Source organism: Girardinichthys multiradiatus, chromosome X (assembly GCF_021462225.1).
Source record: "Girardinichthys multiradiatus isolate DD_20200921_A chromosome X, DD_fGirMul_XY1, whole genome shotgun sequence".
Taxonomy (NCBI): domain Eukaryota; kingdom Metazoa; phylum Chordata; class Actinopteri; order Cyprinodontiformes; family Goodeidae; genus Girardinichthys; species Girardinichthys multiradiatus.
In genome coordinates, this window is record NC_061817.1 from 39,065,491 (window position 1) to 39,082,759 (window position 17,269).

General features: G+C 43.7%; 1 protein-coding gene across 1 annotated transcript; it reads left to right on the forward strand.

Annotated features, from left to right (window-relative positions):
* The first annotated feature begins 211 nt into the window (after window positions 1–211).
* LOC124863599 (keratin, type I cytoskeletal 13-like) lies at window positions 212–4,187 on the forward strand. Its single transcript, XM_047358054.1, has 8 exons — window positions 212–742; window positions 1,424–1,506; window positions 1,628–1,784; window positions 2,032–2,193; window positions 2,286–2,411; window positions 3,629–3,703; window positions 3,790–3,938; window positions 4,022–4,187. The coding sequence occupies exons 1-8, from the start codon at window positions 272–274 to the stop codon at window positions 4,125–4,127; spliced, it is 1,329 nt and encodes a 442-aa protein (XP_047214010.1). The 5' UTR covers window positions 212–271; the 3' UTR covers window positions 4,128–4,187.
* The last annotated feature ends 13,082 nt before the right edge of the window (window positions 4,188–17,269 follow it).

Genomic DNA, 17,269 nt, shown 5'->3' on the forward strand with positions numbered 1-17,269 from the left:
CTTCCACCTGGACCTGCAGGCTACGCTCTGACATTCCTCAGAAGCAAGCTGACGTTTGCAGACACCTGGGCGTCTAAACTGAGCATTTTGTGAACAGCCTGCAGCTTCAGATTCTGCTGGAACAGGTCTGATTAAAGGTCATCTCCACACCCAGCTCCTCACATTCCTGCAGCCTCGCCTCCTGCAGGAACTTTAAAAGGAGCACCTTCTCCCTGCTCCTCACTCTCTTCTCTGTGTCGCCTCCAGCCACAGCAGAAACACAGCATCCATCATGACCTCCACCTTCATCTCCCGCTCCATACGCTCCTCAGCCGGCTCCGGCGGCTCCATGATCGGTTTTGGAGGAGGTGCAGGTTTCTCCTCAATGAGGGCTGGCAGCGTGTATGGAGGGGCTGGAGGCTCGGGGGTCCGCATCTCCTCCGCCTCCTCTTCCCTGGGTGGTGGAAGCTTCTCTATGGGTAGTGGTGGAGGTTTCTCCTCCATGGGTGGTGGTGGAGGAGGCTTCTCTTCCCAGATGAGCTTCAGTGCGTCTGGCATGGAGGACAGCTTGGTCGGGAATGAGAAGTTCACCATGCAGAACCTGAATGACCGCCTTGCCACCTACCTGGAGAAGGTGCGGAAGCTGGAGAAGGCCAATGCTGAACTGGAGGAGAAGATCAGGGACTTTGTGGAGAGCAAGGTGGGGCCCTCCACCCGGGACAACAGCAGCTTCTTCAGCTCCATCAGTGACATCACTGAGAAGGTGAGGAGCTGCAGTTTGAGACAGAATTCATGAGAAGAAACAATCATGAAATAACATTTCCTTTAAAATGTAGCTCATTTCCAGCAGATCTAAAAAACACGAAGTATTTCCTGTTCAAGAGCTTGAGTTCTTTGAGGACTTCAACCAGGTTCCAGCTCTGCAGGATGGAGTCTGCTCCTGCACCAGTTTGTGCTTTGGTCCTTCATCTGAACCCGACAACTTCTCCTCAGCCCACTGGAGGCCTGCTTCTCCTACTCAGTGGTTAACGGTGGCTCCAGCTGGGCTTCTATTCCTTCAGCTGGGTTCTCTCAGCTCTCTTCCAAACACTGATCTGTGTTCCTGCACATTTCATTCATTGTTCTTGTTCCATTTCTTTTGTTCAGGTATTTGTTTTAGAAATGTTCTGCCAGAGGTTCTGAATTAACTTTCAGAGTATGTTTCTCTGAGTGAATATTCAGATTCCTGCTCCTATCTTCACTTCTATCTATAATTTATTAAATCTGCCCTTAAAACCATGAACACTGACTTCATAATAAAGTGTGACAACCTTAAGAGCTGCAATAAAGCTCAAATTTCTCCAGTTTGAGGATCAGTATCATGTAGTCTGTCTGCATCAGACCTCACCTGTTGCTTCAGGTGTTCACTGCATCCAGGGAGTAACTTCAGACTTCCTGTCTGCAGATCCAGGAGGTCCTCATGGTTAATGGAGATGTCCACCTGAGCATTGACAACGCTCGCCTGGCTGCAGATGACTTCAGGACCAAGTGAGTCCTGCACAGCTCCGACCCCGTTAAAATGTTTATTCAACTGAGTCAGATTTTCATAAACCTGATCTGGTGTTTACCACATGAAACATCTGACCTGCCCTGCTTGATCCTCCTGCAGGTACGAGAACGAGCTGGCCATGCGTCAGTCGGTGGAGGCCGACATTGCCGGACTCAGAAGGCTCCTGGATGAGTTGACTCTGTCCAAGTCAGACCTGGAGATGCAGATCGAGGGTCTGAAAGAGGAGCTGATCTACCTGAAGAAGAACCACGAGGAGGTGAGACTTTATGGACAACCCACAGAAGGCTCCATCTGAAGATGAAATGTCTGAAATACACAGTTTACATGCCAAGAATATGTCCAGCCTGTTGCATGAGTCTCACTGCAGCTGATGGTTACAGCTGAAGAAGATGATGGTGTCCAAGGTGCAGAAGGTCCCACAGAGAGCTGGAAGCACCATGGTGACAGAGGACAAAATATAGTTTTATCACAACTAATGATGGTGTGTGTGTGTATGTGTGTAGGAACTAGTTTCCACACGCACTCAGATGAGCGGTCAGGTCCACGTGGAGGTGGAAGCTGCCCCAGCCCAGGACCTCACAAAGGTCATGGAGGAGATCAGGGAGCACTACGAGGCCATCGCCGCCAAGAGCCAAAAAGACCTGCAGGCCTGGTTCCAGACCAAAGTGAGCCCGCCATGACATCACTTCCTGTTCTCACGTTGTGAGTCCAAGCATAAACTGAGAGTGTGTGTGTGTGTGTGTGTGTGTGTGTGCAGACAGAGACTATGAACAAAGAGGTGGTCTCTCAGACGGCGACCCTGCAGGAGTCCAGGGGCGAGGTGACGGAGGTGAAACGAACGCTCCAGTCTCTGGAGATCGAGCTGCAGACCATGCTGGGAATGGTGAGGAGATACACACCCACTGACACACACCTCTCTAACAGCAACAAACCAAACACATATCAACAAACTATACACACCCCTAAGTATTCACATCCCTTTAACTTTCCTCGTTTTGTCTATCACAAACCTTTTAGTGGGACTTAATATGATGGAGTAGAGCAGAACCATGGAGAGGAACGAAAATGATCCATGGTTTCAATATTTTTATAAATAACAAATCTGAGAAGAGGGGCGTGCATTTCCCCCTGAGTCACAACTTTGTAGAACCACCTTTGTTTGCAGATCCAGTTGCATGTCTTTGCAAAACATCTCAAGCTAAGTCTGATTGGATGGAGAACATATGTTGAACATCGGTTTTCAGGTCTTGCCACAGATTATCTGTAGCATTTAAGTCTGCACTTTGACTAGGCCTGGCTGGATGTTCAGGGTGGTTGTCCTGCTGGAAGGTGAACCTCCACCCCAGTCTCAGGTCTCCTGCAGCCTCTAACAGGTTCTCTTCAAGCATTGTCCTGGATTTAGCTCCATCCATCTTCCATCAACTCCGACCAGCTGTCCCTGGTGATGATGCTCTGGGAGATTGTTGTAGAACCTAACCCTGCTCCACAACCTTCTCCCTGACCCTTCTGCTGTGTTTCTTGGTCTTCAAGATGCTGGTTGTTCTCAAGAACCTCTGAGGCCTTCAGAAAACAGCTGCATTTAGACTCAACTTGAATCACACACAGCTGCTTACAATTAAGTGACTTCTGGAGGCAGTTATGCATCATCATCATCGTCATCATTTATGTATTTATGAAACGCTTTATGAACCAAAAGGCAACCAAAGTGCAGGTAAATAAAAACTAAAAGGAAGAATAAAAATAATAAAAGAGCAATAAAATCTGCAATAAAAGAAGATCCGGGACTGGTGGTTCTGCTATCTGTTAAAAGCCAGGTTAATAAATGGGTTTTTAAAAGAGATTCAAAATCATCTAAAGCAGATGTGCTTCTGAATTCTGGACCTGTTGATGATGAAGCAGAGACTAGTCCACTCCACCATAGAGGGAGTTGCAGAGGTCCAGACTAGGAGTAATAAAAGCATTGCCTCAGAATCATCCTTGACTTCACTAATGATAAAACCTAGACTGGACCACTGCACTGACCTGCTAACACCTGGCACCAGGTTTTATTTGGTTGGAGCCCAAGGTGATCCCAGTTCTTCTTCTGTGGTTTCTGTACAGAAAGCATCACTGGAGGCGACCCTGGCTGAGACTCAGAACACATACTCCATGCAGCTGTCCGGGTACCAGATGCAGGTAAGACCCACTCAGTTCTGTTTGTCCTGATTTGTGAGAAAGTCAAAGTGGGAGGAGCTACAGTCTCACCTGTGCTGTGTCTGCAGGTGACATCTCTGGAGGATCAACTGGTGCAGCTGAGAGCCGACATGGAGCGACAGTCCCAGGAATACCAGATGCTGCTGGACCTGAAGACCCGACTGGAGATGGAGATAGCACAGTACAGACGGCTGCTGGACGGGGAGGGAGGCGGCAGGTGAGCCTCAAGCACCTTTCAGGACTCTGAGGTCCACAGGTGATCCAAACGCTCAGCTTATCTGTGCTCTGATTGGTCCACAGCTCCTCCTCCACAATCCGGCAAGTGATGACTGTGGTGGAGGAGACCATCGATGGAAAGGTGATCTCCTCTTCATCTTCATCGACCTCTTCCTCGGTGACTCACTGAGGCAGCCAATGAGCTTCTTCTCTGTTCACCGACCTGAGAATAAAATGAGAGTCCACATCAGCTCAGCGTCCCTGTCTTCATTGACCCTCCTGGAACTTCAACAAGTCTGGGTTCATTCCTTAAGACTGAGCCTGCAGGCTGCTGGTGAAGCTCAGAACCAGAACACAGTAAAGATCAGAACCAGTAAATGTTCCCAGAAATATTCAGGTTTATATTAAAACACCAACAGAACATGAAGTCCCTTCTGCTACAGTTCCTCAAAGATCTGTGCCTTCAGATGTGTGCAGGGAAACAAATTAATACCTTAAACTAGAAAAAGGACGTTTCTGAAAACAGAATAACACCATGAAAAGGTTCCTAGAACCAGGAAGTTACAGCATAACAGCATTAACCTACAGAGTATCAGAACCGCTCCGAGTTCTTTATCACAGGTGCAGTGAAAAAACTTCTGACCAGTTCTGATCCACTGGTTTACAGGTTCTGCAAAAAATGAAAAGGATTAGAAAATTTGCACTGGATCTTGTTCTAACTGTAAGATGAGAATAAGATCAAATAAAATGAAGCAGATCCCAGCAGCAGATATAAGGAAAATGCTTGAACACAGTAGGACACCAGCTGGGTCAAGCTGGGTCAGTACTGGGTGTGGATTTGGTTTCAGCACCGTTTTCAACACCAGCTTCAGTTTAAATAATGAAATTCCTGACAATCACACACAGATGGGATTCTGGTCCAGAAGGAGACAGAAGAAGGGATGTACCAGGAGCTGTCACGGCCACCAGGGGGCAGCAGCGGTGGTCTGAGGCCACCTTTAAAATCCAAAGATCCATTTCCTGCTTCAGTCCCATCAAATCAAACTAGAGCTGCAACATATATGGTAGAAGAATACATGTGTTTTATACTTAAAGAACCATGACTTTATTTCTCCGTTTAGGTTTTAGAATAAAAGAAAAATGAAACTTTTATAAAGAGAGAATAAAGAAATGTTTAGATTGAGCCTTGTTTATAAAAACAGACGAAAAAAAACAAATATTTATGCATTAATGATGAAAATTAACTGAACAGTGAAATAAATGTTCCTTTTACCATCAGTGTCCTTCAGCTGTGGAACGTCTGCACAGAAAATAGAAAGGCTGCCAAATATACCTTTTATTCCCGCAAAATTTAAAACTTTAGATCCACATTGGAGGCTCTAAATGGTTACATGTGGCTCCAGGGCCCTAGAGTTAAATGTTTAATCAACAGAACCAGAACCAACAGTCAGTTTCTGATGGTCAGGCTGACAGGCATGAGTTTACGAGTCTAAACTGTTGATTTTTATTTGTTTGTGTGTGTCCAATATGTGCTAATATGACAAACCTCTGCTCCGACGGGCTTTCAGAACCAGCAGGTTCGCCCCAAAACCATTAAGGAGAGTCAACATCTACAGCAGAATATCAATAGGTTCTCAATAGAAGTACCATCAATCAGAATCAGAATCAGAATCAGAATCAGCTTTATTGCCAAGTTCGTACATACAAACAAGGAATTTGACTCCGGTTCACTTTGCTCTTTTGTTTTGTTTTTGTATTACAGAATAAACATATTTACAATGTACAATATACACATATATAATAAAAAGGTACATTTGCAACATCTATATGCTGTTGTTTTGTACTCTATTAAATGTTCAACAGAGAAACATCCTGGAGGAAGAAACTGTCTCTGTGGCGGCTGGTTTTAGTGAACAGTGCTCTGTAGCGCCACCTGAAGGTAAAGCTCTGAACAGTTTATGTGCAGGGTGTGTGGGGTCTGCAGAGATTTTAGCAGCTCTTTTCCTGACCCTTGACCTGTATAAGTCCTGGATGGAGGGAAGGTCAGTCCTGATTATTCGTTGCAGTCTGGACCTGTCCTGTTTGGTGGATGATCCAAACCACACTGAGATGGATGAAGACAGGACAGACTGGATGATGGCAGTGTAGAAGATGACCAGCAGCTCCTGTGGAAGGTTGAGGTTCTTGAGTTCAAGTGTTCATTGTTGTTCCCACTACGCGGGGTACATTAATATTTGGGGAACATTTTGGGGAAAACCTGGTCTGATCTGGTGAGACGGCATCCTTGGATGGAGCAGCTCTTCTTTCTAGGAATCTGGACCAATTTATTAGTTCTCCAAAACTTTGACAACCCAGGGTTCAGACCAAGAAGCAGATAGATCATTATCAGACAATGCTGTAACAACCTTTAAAGAATCTGTTCCACTTTTCATTTCTTCATTATCACTGAAAAGCACAGTGGAGGGCAATTATTCTGTTTCTTCCCCTTCACAAATTGATTCTCTTGTTCATAGTGTTTCTTCATCATTGCGTGATGCATTAGACAATGCAGCCCCCTTGAAAAATAAGGTAATTATTCATAGGAGGCTAGCTCCATGGTTTAATTCAGAGCTGCGTACCTTAAAGCACAATGTTAGAAAATTGGAGAGAAAATGGCGCTCTACACACCTAGAGGATTCCTACTTAATCTGGAAAAATAACCTACTGTTGTATAAAAAGACACTTCGCCAAGCTAGAACAGCTTATTTCTCATCATTAATAGAAGAGAACAAGAATAATCCTAGGTTTCTCTTTAGTACAGTTGCTAAACTTATACAGAGTCATAGCTCTGTTGAGCCATCCATTCCCTTAGCTCTTAGCATCCATGACTTTATGGGATTCTTCTTAAATAAAATTGATTCTATTAAAAATAAAATCTTTGACATACTCCCAAAGATGATTACTTCATCCTCAGCAAGTGAGACAACATTGGAAATAACTGTAGAACCTGATCTGTGTTTGGACTGTTCTGATCCTGTGGAGCTTCCTGAGTTATCAGAAATATTAGCTTCATCTAAACCTTCAACTTGTATGTTAGACCCAATCCCAACCAAATTATTTAAGGAAGTGTTCCCTCTGATTACCAGCCCCATTTTAGATATGATTAATCTATCTTTAGTAAATGGATCAGAACCACAGGCTATAAAGTTAGCGGTAATTAAACCTTTACTTAAGAAACCTTCGCTTGATCGAGATGATTTAATAAATTACAGACCTATATCCAATCTTCCATTCTTATCTAAAATTCTTGAGAAAATAGTTGCTAATCAAATGTGTGAACATTTATACAACAATGACCTGTTTGAAGAGTTTCAGTCAGGTTTCAGAGCTCATCATAGCACTGAAACAACTCTGCTGAAACTCACTAATGATATTCTTATGGCCTCAGATAATGGACTTGTGTCTGTTCTGGTTCTGTTAGATCTCAGTGCTGCATTTGATCCAGTCGATCATAATGTTCTCTTAGAAAGGCTGGAATATGCTGTAGGGATCAGGGGAACAGCGCTAGGCTGGTTTAAATCTTATCTGTCTGACAGATTCCAGTTTGTTCATGTAAATGATAAATCATCTTTAAACTCCAGGGTTAATTGTGGAGTACCACAGGGTTCAGTACTTGGGCCAGTTCTCTTCACTATATACAAGTGCTGGTAACAAAATTAGAATATCATGAAAAAAATGTTTTATTTCAGTAATTCCATTCAAAAAGTGAAAATTGTATATTATATTCATTCATTACACATGGACTGAAATATTTCAAATGTTTATCAGTGAGAATGGTTTTGTGATTCTGTTGTCTCTCATGTTTCTTATGTGTCCAATACTGGAAGCGTGCTGTTTTACATCCCACTGTCCACCATGGGCTACAGAAAAGTGCGCCTGCAGACGGTGCAGTGGGCTTCATAGCTATTATTGTGCACGCTTTCTAGCCACGCCTGTTCTTTTTCCCACTCGACTGTATTTTTGCAACCTTTTCTTTTTTTTTTCTGGGAGGAGTGGTCAGGTTACTGCTTGAAGGTGAACTTCCTGTAGTGTTTGTTACTTGTGAATGCCTGCCTGCCGAATCCATGCTGCTCTGTTGTCGTCTTATGTTTTCCAGCATCTATCCTAAGCAACGGTACCCGCTGGCCAATGAGATGAGCCAAAATATGTATGGTCGTATTCCTGTGTTAGGGTTCTGTCAGCTCATTGGTCACAGAGCAGGATATGGCTGGTAATGAATTTACCGTAATGTTAAATATAAAGCACCCATCATTTATTAATTCCATTGACATTTAATGAAGATCACCTTCATGCCATGCTGCACTGATGCAGTGGCTCATGTACAAGGAGCCCAGACCAAGTACCAATAAAACTTAACATACTGACTCTACAGATAAGGAGTTATAAAGTATTTTCTAAGAAAATCTTGGACCAGCTGTGATCTTTTCCCTCACTCACCTAAGACCAGTTCTCAGAATCTGTGGTGATCCATATCGTTGTTTCTTTAGAGAATGTTAAAGAGGAAACCATTAATGCAGGGTTTCCAGTTAGGGACAACAGAATACAAAGACCCTCTGCCTTTTTTAGCCGGCCACTTCATTAGGTACACCCTGCTAGGACCTGGTTAGGCCCCCTTTAACCTACTGAGATGCCTTGATTCGTCATGTCATTCCTCAGCAGTTTTGGTCCATGTTGACATTGAAGAAGGTGGATTTCTGGTGCAAATGCAACGGAGCGAGTTAAGAAGAAGCTTGCTCTATGTTGTTCAAATCAGTTTGAAGCAATTAAAAAGGGCCTCCTCAGCAGGTTCTGGTACTGACCCATTTATTCAAACTAACTGCTAAGGCAGGGAGAAATCTGACACCTGTAGGACAGCAGGTCTGAGGATCAGAGTCATGGAGCTGTAATATAAAGACAACATGAAGGTGATGGATGAATTTGACAGAACCAGTAATCCAAATCTGGCAAATCTCAGATACTCGGAGCAGACTGGAAGTTCTGTGCAGCTGCAGGCGCTCCCCAGGTCTGTTCATGTCTGACGGCATCAGAACAGCTTCTGGTCTTTGTTCTGCGTCTCTCTCAGGGCCACCGAGCGGACTTCAGTTTGTTTCATGCAAATTAGGGGACCAACAACAACTGGAGTCAAACAAATGTTCCTCATACCGATCCAGTTAGATGTGTGAGACGAGAACCAATGCCCGGCTACTGAACAGAAGAGGTCCAGGCTGCAGATATAAACATCTTCATGCTAAAACGTCTTCACATTCCAGAAATATTTAGTTTTCCAAAAATGTCCGCATTTACTAAAAATGTCTTCACCTTAGTAAGAACACAACAGAAAGTCTGAGAACATCCACAGTTCTGTTGAGACCATTTCCTCTAAAGATTAACTTCCGTTCACCTTCAGGTGATTATATAACGATCAACTGGATCTGAAAGATCTGTCTCCCATTCTACATTCAGAAACTCCAGGAACCACCAGAACACCTCCAGCCTAAAGGTTAGAGCTCTGCTGGGAACCTATGGAACTATGAGTGAGATTTAAAGAATATGTCCTAGTGAAAAATATCTCCAAGGTTCCTCACACAGGTGCTGGAAGCCAAAGTAATATTCTCCCCATGAATGTGTGGGTTCACGGCTTGCTAGGTTAACTGGTCTTTCTATCACCAAGGCTTCCCATGAACTGGTAACCGCTGGAACATCAGTGTGACTGTCCACAGGGAGACCATTTTAACATCAACATGGACTGAGATGGTGCAGACCGAGAAAGAAGCTCCTTCTCCAAATCAACACTTTCAAGCTGGACAGAAATCAGAGGCTGCAAATTTCTTCTGGAGAGAAGTTTGATGGTCGAAACAGACAAATATTAAGCTGTTTGGACACAATGACAACGATGGTTGGAGAAGACAAGATGAGGGTTTGGAAACCTAACCTTGCATGGTGGTGGGACCATCATGCTCAGGGGCATGATTGAGGAGGAATACCTTCAAATTCTTCAACTTTCCCAGAAACCAAGAGTCAGATGGTTGAAAGGTGGACACAGTTGGGTGATTCAGCAGGACCGTGACCCCAAACCCAAACCTAAACCGGTTTTGGACAGGAAAAGGCAGGATAACATCAAGCTTCTGGAATAGCATAGTCAAAGTAAGAAAACCAGTTAGTTTAAAGAGAGGATGTAACTTCTGCACTTCTGTCTGAAACATCTGAATCATCAGTTTCTGCAGCTCCTCTGTTTTCTTCTCAGCATTCCCACATTCTCCAGCTGCAATAATCGGAAACACCAGGATGCTTTTACATCATAAATGTTTGCTACAGTCCAACCATGTGAAGAAGTCTGATTGTTCCTGCTCCAGATGGATCGGTTCATGCAGAGGTGGGTTGGTTTAGCCTGTAGCAGACTGGTGGCCTCTCAGCAGCTTCACATCTTCAGTTTTATTAACTGGACTCCTCCCCAGCCTCAGGACTGCTGTCAACCTTTCCAACTCTGTAAACTGCTTATAAATCTGTTGATATGGAGCGCTGGGGGCAAACTCTCAGCTAATCTCTGACATGATCTCATTGTTCTGGTATTCAGAGGACACCCTGAGCTGCAGATCATCTCTCTGAGAACCACCAGCTTCAGTAATTAAGGACAAAAGGCTTTTCTTTCCGTATCTTACAGTTGAACCCAGATATCTTTCAGCGCCGTTAGATTCTGTTGAGGCCTGAACCAGAACGGTTATAATACATAACTCAGATCAGAGCAGACATTCTGAATCCAGCAGGATAAAGTTCTGCAGATCAGAGAGCTGGGGGTTCATCCCAGCCTCTCTGCCTCAGTGCCCTTCAGCTAGGCACTGAACCCCGGCAGCCACAGTGGCCGACAGCCAGGTTGCAGCAGAGCTGCGTGTTCTGTCACATTTTCACCTCAGTTTGCAGAGTTTTGGGATGACTCACGGCTCTTGTTCACACAGGCCTTGCACGGTTTCACTAACATCATTATACAACCGACAATCAGCACCAGGAGTTCTGTTCTAACCAACTCATCAGTCAGTACAAGCCAAGGGGGGGAGAACGGGGTTGGTTCTGCCTGATGACAGATTGATGGTCTGCCTGATGGTTCCTTTCAAAAACATAGATTTCCTCAGAAACAATCCCACTCTGATCAGGATTCAGTTGGGAGGTTTACTTTGCCTGATCCAATGACCATAATAGGTCCAATCAGAACCAACATTCTAAAGTAAAATAACTCTGCTTTTGCATTAACTGTGTTATTGTTAAAGCTCCCAAAAATTCAACTGAGGAAAACCTTTAGGCCTCAGAACATCGTGTCTTTAATACATTCCTACAGATAGTTGCTGCATGTTCCTCAATGAGATGCTCTTCAACTTTCCTGGATCTTCTCTCCCATTAGTTTGCATGAAGACATTCCTGATCCAGTGATTTCAGAACCAATCCAGAAACCTTAGCTCCTCTGTGAGCCTATAGAACCTTCCATGTGGTCTTCAAACATAGTCCATTCCTCATCTAGGCAAACCTGCAGTTTCAGTGCTGCTGTTCCCAGATTTGGACCAGGACCCACTCAGACATCAGGCTATGGTGTGATTGGGTTTTCTAACTTTAGTCATGAGAGTTTCAGAAAACATTCTGGGGTTTCAGTGTGTTTGGAAAAAAACGGTTTCAGGAAAATGTAGAGTCATTCCAACTGACTGGAGGAACATTTAGAGCCTCAGCTTTCAGGAGACACCTGAAGTAGAACTTTTTCTGTTGATGGTTCAGGAATGGATCTTAGGTTACAGACACAAGAATTCTAGGGGAATTCTGCAGGAAATAACAGGAATGAAAGGGAAGGCGGAGCAGCTCCACCACATGTCAAACACAGAAGGTCCTCCAAGAACAAACCAGCCTGGAGTTTTTGGGTTCTTTACTTGTGATCTTACTGTTTCTGTTGGACTCTTCTTAGGAAATGTAGGTGCAGAACCTGGTTTAGGTTTAGCATGTTTTGCTTTCACCTTGGTCAGAACCACGGTCCTTACTCTGGATCATGCATTTCCTACATCTTCAAGGTTCTGTCAATGTTGTGACCCAAGTGTCTGATTGGTGTACAAGTCTGAGCAATCTCAAATTAGTTCAGCTCTGGAAACAAAATCAAAACAGTTCAGATCAATCTGGACAAAGACCACCTGGTTTCAGTGGACCAGATCCGGTCCTTCTGTCTGGACCATTAAATGACTCCATTCTCTGCAGAGACTTCACTGCAGTCCTGCGGGTCTCAGTAGAACCTAATGTGGAACTTTGCTGGTCTTCTCCAGGAAATTAGACAATCTTGATTTCAAACTTTTCAAGAAGGTGAAGAAGTTGATAGAACAATAACTGGGTACCTATCCCAGCATGTTCTCCTTTTGCATGTATGGGTTCTGATTAGGTTCTTCGGATTGCTCCCACAGTCCAGAAACCTGTAGGTTGGTTTGACCGTCCTCTCCAAATTGCCCTTAATGGTGTGATCATGGTTACATGTTTCTGTTCTGGTTTGGTGACCTGTGGAGGATCATAGCCGACCTCTGACCCACTGACTGCCAGTGATCAGTACCAGCCACCTAAAAATGAACCCACTGAGGACCCGGTGAGATCCTTTTAGCCACTTTTTAACTTGTCACTGTCATTATGTTTAGACTGAGACTTTCTGAAGGTCACATCTTCACAGTTTAAACATAGGACCATCAGCCCAAATGGGTCCCTGCTGACGGACATTCCAACTACAGGGGTTGGACAATGAAACTGAAACACCTGTCATTTTAGTGTGGGAGGTTTCATGGCTAAATTGGACCAGCCTGGTAGCCAGTCTTCATTGATTGCACATTGCACCAGTAAGAGCAGAGTGTGAAGGTTCAATTAGCAGGGTAAGAGCACAGTTTTGTTCAAAATATTGAAATGCACAAAACATTATGGGTGACATACCAGAGTTCAAAAGAGGACAAATTGTTGGTGCACGTCTTGCTGGCGCATCTGTGACCAAGACAGCAAATCTTTGTGATGTATCAAGAGCCACGGTATCCATGGTAATGTCAGCATACCACCAAGAAGGACGAACAACATCCATAAATTATTGTGGTCTAAAACCACGTGTTTCAGTTTCATTGTCCAACCTCTGTACATCTTTTGCAAACGTTTCATGTTAGCCATCACAAGAGATGATTACATTTATTTGTATAGGTAACAGCTCTTTAGCAACACTTAAAGCCAAAGCTAATTCAGCCATGTGTGTCTCTAGCTGGAACAGACATGGGAGAAAGAAAGTGAATGGATGACTTGGTTCTGCTTAAGGTTCTGCTTAAGATGGGAATTCACCTCAGTCCCATTGGTCTTGATGATTCAGGGTTGGTTGGTTGGTTAGAAACCTACAACGGTCTGTTGTCAGTATAGGTCTGTATTTCTCTCGTTTAGCTGTGCTGCAACGTCCTTTCACTTTTATTGATTTGCTGCTTTCTCTCAAATATTTGTATCAAAATTTATTTTGGATCGGAGAAAATGCAAGAAAAATCTCTTTTAAGCAGCCTCAATCCGTGACATTAAACCTATAGGTCCAAACATGGGGTTTTAGCTCCAAAAACACTGGCAAGAATTTTTTATTGAATCCACATTGAACTTTAATTGGCAGTTTGAAGCTGCAGATTGAACCATTTGGACCTGCAGCTACCAGTTCTCTACTTTGATCCAAAAAGCCCGAGAGCTGCTCACACGTATGCAGAGAAATATGCAGCTGGAAATGAACACTAACATTCAGAGCGAAGCCCTCTGGAAGCCGTTTATGTCAGTCAAATCTCCACCTTATGCCTCGGATCAGAACCCTGTCAGCAGCGGATTGCCTCTCACTGAAACCAGAACTAGAAGTTTTTTCATACAGTCAGCTGTAACACAAAGTGTGTTACTGAGGTTCAAACCAGAGAGTCTAGAAACACAAACAATGAAATGATCGAATCAAGTAAACAGATCAAAAATAATCAGAGGTTATAAAACGATGAGGAAGTAAAACGGCAGGAAAAAAAAAATCAGTTATAAAGAAATTAGTTATAAAGAATGAGGAACTGTTGAAATACTGGAGATAAAAAGATAAAAAATTACATTTAGAAAAACGCAAAAGACCAAACATAAAAACAAACAGCGATCAAATCTAGAACAACATTCTTCAAACAGTGCTGACCACGATTTAAACCACTTAAAACCGCAATAAAATATTAAACTAGAGCAGTTGAACTGGTCTAAAGTTAAACTAAAAGCCAGAATATATAGATCCATCTAAACTCAGAGGTGTTCTTAGGTCGTCAGGAAGGACCTTCCACATCTGAGGGATGTCTTACCACCTCTAGGTCCTGACAGAAGAACCTTTCCTACAGGGGCTGTAGGACAGAGGAACATCTGATTAATGTGGTGGGCTAAGACCGTTAAGAGAACCTTAAATCCAGTTCTAAAGTGGACCGGTAGCCAATGCAGAGACTTCAGCGTGATGAAAACTCGCTTTCTGGTTCTGGTCAGCATCCTAAAGAACATGAGATACTGACTCAGTTCAGTCCACTTTCAAGATGAACTCAATACGTCCAGAACCATCAAAGCACATTCAGGATCAGTTTAATGAGTTGAAATGGTCCAATAAAACCCAGCAGCGACAGAACCTTCTGATGGGGCTCATTGTGCCTGGGAGGTTGTCCCCCTGCAGAGAAGTCGGAGCTCCAAACCCTCTGCAAGACTGCTATTAATGTGTTGAGGGATCTTCTCATTAGCACAGATGAAGCTGTGACAGAGTTCAGATTCAATCACTGCAACAGTTTAATGATCAGACGATTGTTAGAACAGAGGAGCAGATGATCTGAGATCTTTGTCTCCTTCTGTTACCAAAGGTTTCCTCCAAACAGCATCATCACTTCCAAACAGCCTCACAAGCAGGAAGCTGCTACTAAGCAAAACACCATGTGGGGAGGAAAACCAACACAGCATATCACCTGGAACGCAGCATCCACACCATGAAACATGGTGGTGGCAGCATCATGCTGTGGGGATGTTTTTCTTCATCAGGAACAAGGAAGCTGGTCAGAGTTGATGGGAAGATGGATGGAGCTAAATCCTGTTAGAGGCTGCAGAAGACCTGAGACTGGGGTGGAGGTTCACCTTCCAGCAGGACAACCCCCCTAAACATAGAGCCAGCTATACAATGGATGGTTTAGATCAAAGCAGATTCATGTGTTAGAATGGCCTAGTCAAAGTCCAGACCTAAATCCTACTGAGAATATGTGGTAAAACTTAAAAACTGATGTTCACAGATGTTCTCCATCCAATCTGACTGAGCTTGAGATGTCTGTAGATGTTCAAAGCTGTCTACTGTTCACAGTGATGCAGTGCAGCACCGTCAGAAGTATTGAGAGTCTGTAACTGAGGTTCTCTTGTTTTGTTTTTGGACCGGCACCATCCCTCATGTGTGAAGAGAACATGGTCCTGTTTCTGTTCTGCTCGCTGTGTCAAAGCAGTTTATTTTGGAGCTGTCACACCTGAACACTCTTCGTTCTGAGACAAGTTGCGTCGCCAAGGCGATGGCAGCCTGGGGCGTTTTCCCACAGCGAGAACCTGAAACGGTAACGCTGTGAGGTGACAAGTGAGTGCTTGGTGCTGGGGGCCGTTTCAGGCCTCAGAGCGCCAGCAGCAAGACGATACCGCTGAGGTTACATCATCCTGCTGCTGCAGGAGCGTCATCTGTCCTACACTCTGGGTGCACAACACAGAAACTGGTACAGAACTGATCCAATTGCCTGTCCTGCACCAGATTTTGCTGCACACACTGACAAACACCTTAATATTATGACCACCTGATTCATATGAAGTCAATCAGGCGCCAACCCGTGTCATTAAAGCTATAGGTCCAAAATGTGTCAAAGTGAGAAAGAATTGTAAAAATCTCTAAATATTACAAACTGGGATCCAGCCGACGTGCAGCACTGGTTGCACTGGTGAGAAAGGAGCGCCGAGGTGCACCCTGCTTCCCATTGGTGTCATTTCCTGTGCAGACTCACCCTCATGTGATCTGGGTCATATGCTGCAAATATTCAGAACAAATTCCTCAGTTAGCAACATTATTATGAGATTTTATATACAGATTATTGGTTGCATTATTTCTCACCTAATTCACATTAAATCCCACAAATACAACAGAATGTCATTCATATTAAAATGTATTTTACAGCTAGATCAGGTCTTAAATCAATAAAAAGGAAAATACAAACAAATGAATTTATTTTTGTTCGAGTTTGTCCACATTCTTAGATTCATGATGCTGCATCTGCCTGTTGACATCAAAATACACACCCTGTGTTCTGGGAACGACGGTTTTAATATAAAAGTCCAAATTTATACAATATATAAGGACACCTCAGAAAATATTGAGAAAAAGCGATTTATAGAAAGTTGAATGGAAGAAAAAAGCATGGTAAGAAAAGGTCACCAGCAACAGGGAGAACTGCAGCCTTGAGAGGATTGTCAAGCAAAATCCAGTCAATTTAGGGAGCTTCACAAGGAGTGGACTGAGGCTCAAGTCAGCACATCCAGAACCACTACGCACTAACGAGTCCGACTAATGGTCTACAAGCGTCTTACCTGGGCTGAGTAGAACCAGAACTGGACTGTTCCTCAGTTCTTACTTTCAGCTGAAAGTAAAGTTTTAATTTCATTTGGACATCAAGGTCCCAGAGTCTGGAGGCAGACTGGAGAGGACCAGAATCCCATTGATTGAAGTCCAGTGGGATGTTTCCACTATCAGTGATGATTTGGGATGCCATGTCATCTGCTGGTTCTGGTCCACTGGGTTTTCTGCAGTCCACAGTCAACACAGCCATCTACCAGGACATTTTAGAGCACTTCATGCGTCTGCTGACAAGCTTTATGGAGATGGTGATTTCATTTCCCAGTAGGTCTTGGTACCGACAATGACCATGGTGTTACTGTGCTTAATTGGCCAGCAAACTGGGCTAACCAGAACCCAAAAGAGATTCTGTGGTAAAGAGGAAGATGAGAGACACCAGAACCAACAATGCAGATGACCTGAAGGCTGTTATCAAAGCAACCTGGGCTTCCTGAACAACTCCATGCCACGCCGCATTGATGCAGTAATTCATCCAAAAGGAGCCCAGGCCCAGAACTGAGGGCATAGAAATGAACTTTTCAGAAGCTTGAAAAATGTTTAAAATCACCTTTTTATTGATCTAATGTAATATTCAAATGTTCTGAGACTCTGAATTTTGGGTTTTCATTCTCTGTAAACCAGAATCATCAAAATTACTGGAAATAAAGGCT

Coding starts and splice junctions, on each gene's coding strand:
- LOC124863599 (XM_047358054.1), top strand. CDS start 272: ATGACCTCCACCTTCATCTCCCGCTCCATACGCTCCTCAGCCGGCTCC. Junction 1,785..2,031: donor TGAAGAAGAACCACGAGGAG/GTGAGACTTTAT, acceptor GTATGTGTGTAG/GAACTAGTTTCCACACGCAC. Junction 3,939..4,021: donor GACGGGGAGGGAGGCGGCAG/GTGAGCCTCAAG, acceptor ATTGGTCCACAG/CTCCTCCTCCACAATCCGGC.